Below are 6000 nucleotides of genomic sequence, written 5' to 3' on the forward strand. Positions count from 1 at the left end.
GGGACTAAATTTTATGATGGATCTCAGGCAAGGTGGTCCCCGCCCCTGGCAACATACAGCATCTCACACGGACTCACCCGGGCTGAAGCCTCTCTCTGTGCCCGGCTCCCCTCTGCCCACCGCGTCCTGTCTGTTACTCTCAGGAGCGCCGGAGGGACTTCTGCAGCTGACCGGTAAGCTCCGTGGTCCGGGTGAGTGCGACGGCTCTTTCCCGCCCAGCGTCGCGAGGACTGTGGGAGCTGCGGCTCCTTGAACAGGGACTGGACGAGAGTGCCCTCTACGCGGAAATCTGCCTCTGTTGGCCCTCCCACCTGATGCCTTATGTGCTTACCTATTGTTTAATCTTGTACTTTGTTGTTTCTGCACATGTATACAAAGTGAAACTGTAATCTCTTTCCTTTTCCATTACGTCTACCGGCCCTATTTCCCCCCGTACATGTTGGAGGGATAGATGGCTGGAACTCCCCCTACGGGCAATGTACCTCTCTCTTCTGGTATTGACGTTTTTTGTGTTATTGTTCGTTGGTCCTGTAGCTTGTTTAAGAAGTTCTTTGATTCGGCCCTGGGTACATTTTTGTGTCTCACCGGTTACCCTTCCTGGTAGTGGTTTTTTAGGAAGTTTTGTTCGATTTTAGCTCCTTGTAATATAGGTCCCTGGACTCGGGACGCATGATAGTAGGTGTCCACCGTCTGAGATGCACCTGGCCCGGCTGGGCCACGTCCCCATAGTAGGGTATTATACCCGAGTCCGGTTGTTGTCACTTAGTGACTTTTCTCTGTTAATTCCTGACCGGCGCGTTAGACCAGATGTGATTCCTTCTGGTCTCCAACTTTCCCTTCTTTCCTACTTTTCTCGAATCTTGTTTCTCTTGTCCCTCTGTCTCTCTTTCCTTGTCCAGGGGTGTAAGGATATATGCCGTCTACCATGCCTGTTCCTGATGTTCTTGTTTCAGTTTGTTGCAGAGATGCGGAGTCCGGAGGGAGGAGGCGAAGCGTTCCGAAAACCCATCCGTCATGCCTCTTAGGATATACTCACATAACGTTAAAGGTTTGAACAGCCCCACCAAACGCACTAAGCTCTTCCTCTCCCTCAAACAGGCTAAAGGGGATATAGTTTTTTTACAGGAAACCCAATTTAAGAAATCTCTTCATCCTGATTTAAAGTCTAAGTCCTACCCCCTTACATTTCATGCATGTGATGCTACACATAAAAAGAGAGGGGTCTCCATCTTCTTAGCCGCCCACCTTACGTTCGAGTTTTTGGACAGTCATGTAGATAAATCGGGTAGATGGCTCATTCTTATTGGGAAGCTAAACAATATCCTCTGTACTCTTGTTAATGTCTATGCTCCGAACCAGAACCAGGCCTCCTTTTTTAGAAGCTTGAATTCACAGCTGACCAGACTTTGTAAGGGTGAGCTTATAATAGCAGGAGACTTTAATGAGGTTCTTGACGCCTCGTTAGATAGATCCTCCCCTTTTTCTCCTTCCCCTTCTAACCCTAAACGCTCGACCTCGGCATCTCTTGTACTGTCAGAACTTTTGAAACTTCACCTACTTTACGACTCATATAGGTTGACTGATCCCCTGACTAGGGACTATACTTTTTATTCCCCTGTCCACAAATCCTATTCCAGGATAGACATGGTCCTACTTAGTCGGGACCTATCCTCTAAATTGAAATCTGCCCGTATACATCCTATGATATGGTCTGACCATTGCCCGATCTCTGTTGATCTCCATTCCATTGACCGCCCCCCCCCCCCCCCCCTGCTTCTTGGCGGCTGAATGATTCCCTATTGCATAGTCCGGAAGTTACAGACCAGATTAAGAGTTGCCTTACGGACTATTTTCTACTTAATGACCTCCCGGAGATTTTGCCTATTACCTTATGGGAAGCACATAAGGCTGTCCTACGTGGCCATTTGATCAGCCAGGCCTCTAGGTTCAAAAAGACTCAGGAAGCTAGCTTCCTCTCACTCTCTACCAAACTCCAGAGCCTTGAGAGACGACATAAACTATCCCCTACCCCTGCCAACTTAGAGGCTTTGCTGGAAGCGAGATCCGCGATCTCGCTCTCCCTGTCGGAGCGCACGGCGAAGACTCTCCAGAGGGTTAACCAGACCTTCTATGAGAAAGGAGACAAAGCCGATAGACTCTTGGCATCCCGCCTCAGGACACAACGGTCGCGGAATAATATTCTGGCAGTGCATTCTGATTCTGGCAAAGTTACGTATGCCCCGGATGCCATAAATAGGGTGTTTCGGGACTATTATGCTAAACTCTATAACTTAGAGTTAGCCCCCTCGGGACCAGGCCCCCCGGATGTTTTAATTTCAGAATTCCTGCATAGGGCTGATCTCCCCCGGTTGTCTGAATTAGACTCCTTGGAGCTGAATAAGGATATAACCGACGAGGAGATTGCTGCCGTCTTGAAGAATTTTAAATCCTCTAAAGCCCCGGGCCCTGATGGCTTCTCGGCTTCATATTACAAAAAATTTGGCTCCATTTTGATCCCCCACCTTAGAGTCTTGTTTAACGCGGTCCTGCATGGCGCCCCGTTCCCAAACACTATGCTGGAGGCCAGGGTGATAGTTATCCACAAGGAGGGCAGGGACCCTCAGGACTGTGCTAATTATCGTCCGATATCCCTATTGAATCTGGTTATTAAACTTTTCCCAAAATTTTAGCTTCCCATCTCAACGGTCTACTCCCGAGTCTGATACACTATGACCAGGTGGGATTTATCCCTGGTCGTCAGGCCAGGGACAACACTAGGAGAGCGATTGACCTTATCCATTTGTTAAACTGCAGACACACTTCAATTATCCTCTCACTCGACGCCGAAAAGGTGTTCGATCGTATCTCGTGGCCTTTCCTGTTTCAGACTCTGCAGGCGTTTGGGATATCGGCTGAATTTTTAACGGGAGTCTCTGCTCTCTACTCCTCCCCCATAGCTAAGGTTCTCACTAACGGAATATTATCCCCTCCCTTCCCATTATCTAATGGAATGAGACAGGGGTGTCCTCTCTCCCCCCTAGTGTTTGCCATGGTCATAGAACCTCTGGCTGCCATGATAAGGAACTCTGACAGAATTCGGGGAGTGAAGACGGGCTCCCAGGAGTTTAAGATTTCGCTTTTTGCAGACGACGTACTGTTGTCTCTAACCCAGCCGCAATCTTCTCTCCCCGCATTGTATCAGATCATTGAGGAATATGGCTCCCTGTCGGGCTACAAAATCAATTTTATTAAATCCGAAGCTATGTTATTACATGTTTCTGGAGATCTTAAACGCTCCCTGCAGTCCTCATATGACCTTCGTTGGCAGACCAATAAGATTAAATATCTGGGTGTCTATATTACCTCTTACTATAACTCTTTATACTTGGAAAACTTCCCGCGGCTACTTACTAAGATTAGAACAGACCTGGCTAAATGGAGGTCCCATATTATATCCTGGCTAGGTAGGATTATTGCCCTTAAAATGACAGTAATGCCACAACTTCTCTACCTTTTTCAAATACCTGTGAGGGTTCTGGAGAGGGTTCTTAGGGATGCCCAGCCCTCTTTTGTTAGGTTTGTTTGGAACGATAAACCCCCACGGATAGCTTTTCCTGTACTTCGGCTCCTGCGCTCTGAGGGAGGTCGGGGAATCCCCGATGTTAAACTTTATTATCTGGCTAGCCATCTGAGTCAATTGGTGGCTTCTTTTGTGCCCCTAGGCTCTATTGCCTGGGTTGATCTAGCAGCCCTTTCACTGGGGCTCCGCTCACTGTCTTCGCTGTGGGGTCTGGGCAAACCGTATCAGCTCACTCTCGCGAACTCTTTTCCTTCTCTAAAATTCCATCTTTCTATTTGGCATAAATCTCTTAGGAAATACGATCTGTCTTCCCCCTACTCCCCCCTCATACCCCTCAGGGACAACCCTGCCTTCCCCGATGGGGTTTCATCTTCTCGTTTCACATCCTGGTTTAGTGCTGGGGTCCATGTGGTATATGATCTCTCGCTCCAAGACCACTGGATGTCGTTAGACGATATCAAATGTAAGTTTTCCTCTCTCTCCCCTCTTTTTTTTTTAATACTTTCAGATCCGACATTTCCTTCTTTCCCTGCCTCAAGCTGACGTATTACGGGAACTTACCTCATTCGAATCCTTGTGTACTAAAAAACCCATAAGTGGTGGGCTAATCTCGATGATCTATACTATGTTGGTTGGAGTTTCCTCGGGGCCGCGGACGCGCCATGAGCGGGAGTGGGAGAGGGACCTGGGTCCTCCACCAGATGATGCCTGTTGGGAGGAGGTACGGGAGGGCATAGCTAAAAGCTTTATCTCTACCCGACTCAAGGAGACATCCTATAAATTATATTATCGGTGGTATTACACTCTGGACAAATTGTCTAGGATGTTCCCTTCTGCTACTCCTGTTTGTTGGCGGGGTTGCGGTCAACGGGGAACTTTATTTCATATTTGGTGGACTTGTCCACATATAGCTCGGTTCTGGAATAAAGTACTCGATCTGTTGAAATCTCTCTCTGGCTTGGGGCTTGCACTGGACCCATGGGTATTTTTATTGGCCCGACCGTTTCCAGACCTTGACCCTCTACTAAGTAAATTGTTTTCCCATATTTTTGTGGCTACTAAATCTTTAATCGCTAAAAATTGGAAGGCCCCCGCTGCGCCTACTATCCCTGCCCTGTACAATTATATCTGGTTCGTGGCTAGTATGGAGAAGATGACTTATTATCTGCATGACTGTCCTCATAAATTCGAACTCGTTTGGGGCCCCTGGTTGCTTATGATGTCTCCCCCACACTGATATGCGACATATCCCTATGTTCATCCTACTTACATATACCTAGCCATACTGTTCCTGGATCCTCCCTCCGGATGCCATCTGGCTCCTCTCAATGCTAGATAGTTATTGCCCAATGCCTGACTCGTATACATATATCTATATGGGTATGTTTATACATTATATACTGTTACCTTTGGTATACTTTCCTCCTCATGGCCTAGATCGGCCCTGCCCTTTGCATCTGTACTTGTCCTTTTCCACTCCCCCCCCCCCCTTCTTTTCTCTTCCTTCTGCTCCTACTTGTTTCTCTCTCTCTCTCGTAATGGGTCCCCTCTTGTGGGACTTCTTTGTTAGTTTATCTGTATTCTGAATTTTTTTTGAAAAAAAATCCACTTTTCACTTTGTTATTGTATAACCGAATCTGTTTTGTATACTTTTTTGTCTCTCCTGGTATAAATAAAGAGTTAAAAAAAAAAAATGCCCCCATGAACCCTTGGGCTCATATTGTGTGTGAATCTGGCTCTGGTAATAGTCAGTGTCTCCTGAGCCATTTACCTCACCGCCCATCCTTGATTTCTGTACCAGTGCAGCAGGTATCTCTTGCTCTAATCTACTGTAATCTTCAAAATATTTTCAGATCATGTTACTAGAAATTGTATGGGGTTGGAGTTGCTATCACTGCTGCTTCCAGTCTGTCTGATGCCGTTCACCATCCAACGTTATAAGACCTATTCACGCATGCACAGAACGGGTCCTGCACAAAGTACTGATAATCGTCAATTTGCGAATGATGACGCAGATCCTTTGGGATCTGAATAACCCACAATAACTCTTAATGAGGTTATAAACCTATGCATATTTGATTTCTTAACATTCTTCAAATAAACTACAAAGAAGAGTTCTGTATCATGTGAAAGTCTGCACAAATACCTGGGCTTATGTCCTGCACATCAGTCTGCTCATAGCTAGACATCCAGTCCCAGCAGGTTTCTGTGTAGGAACGTATCTGCTCCAGTATGTGAAGGACTCTCATCTCCTTTTTGGCCTGTCCTTCATCTGGTTGTGAGAAGATGACATTATGCAGTGTTGCATTTGCTCGGATTCGGGCATCCTTGAAGCCCTGGGATTCGTGTGTCCTGACATCCCGTTCTGTCTCATGCAGGATCTGCAGCAACAGTGGGAGGCAGCCAGATCTGCGCATAGC

General features: G+C 46.9%; 1 protein-coding gene across 4 annotated transcripts in view; it reads right to left on the reverse strand.

Annotated features, from left to right (window-relative positions):
* APC2 (APC regulator of WNT signaling pathway 2) overlaps nucleotides 1-6000 on the reverse strand; it is a 208550-nt gene that overhangs the window by 34684 nt on the left and 167866 nt on the right. For all 4 annotated transcript variants that reach the window (XM_063914312.1, XM_063914313.1, XM_063914314.1 and 1 more), the window contains exon 10: nucleotides 5727-6000. This exon is cut by the window's right edge and continues 102 nt beyond it. In XM_063914312.1, the coding sequence (XP_063770382.1) occupies nucleotides 5727-6000 (274 nt within the window). The remainder of the gene's footprint in view (nucleotides 1-5726) is intronic.

Source organism: Pseudophryne corroboree, chromosome 1 (genome assembly GCF_028390025.1).
Source record: "Pseudophryne corroboree isolate aPseCor3 chromosome 1, aPseCor3.hap2, whole genome shotgun sequence".
NCBI lineage: Eukaryota > Metazoa > Chordata > Amphibia > Anura > Myobatrachidae > Pseudophryne > Pseudophryne corroboree.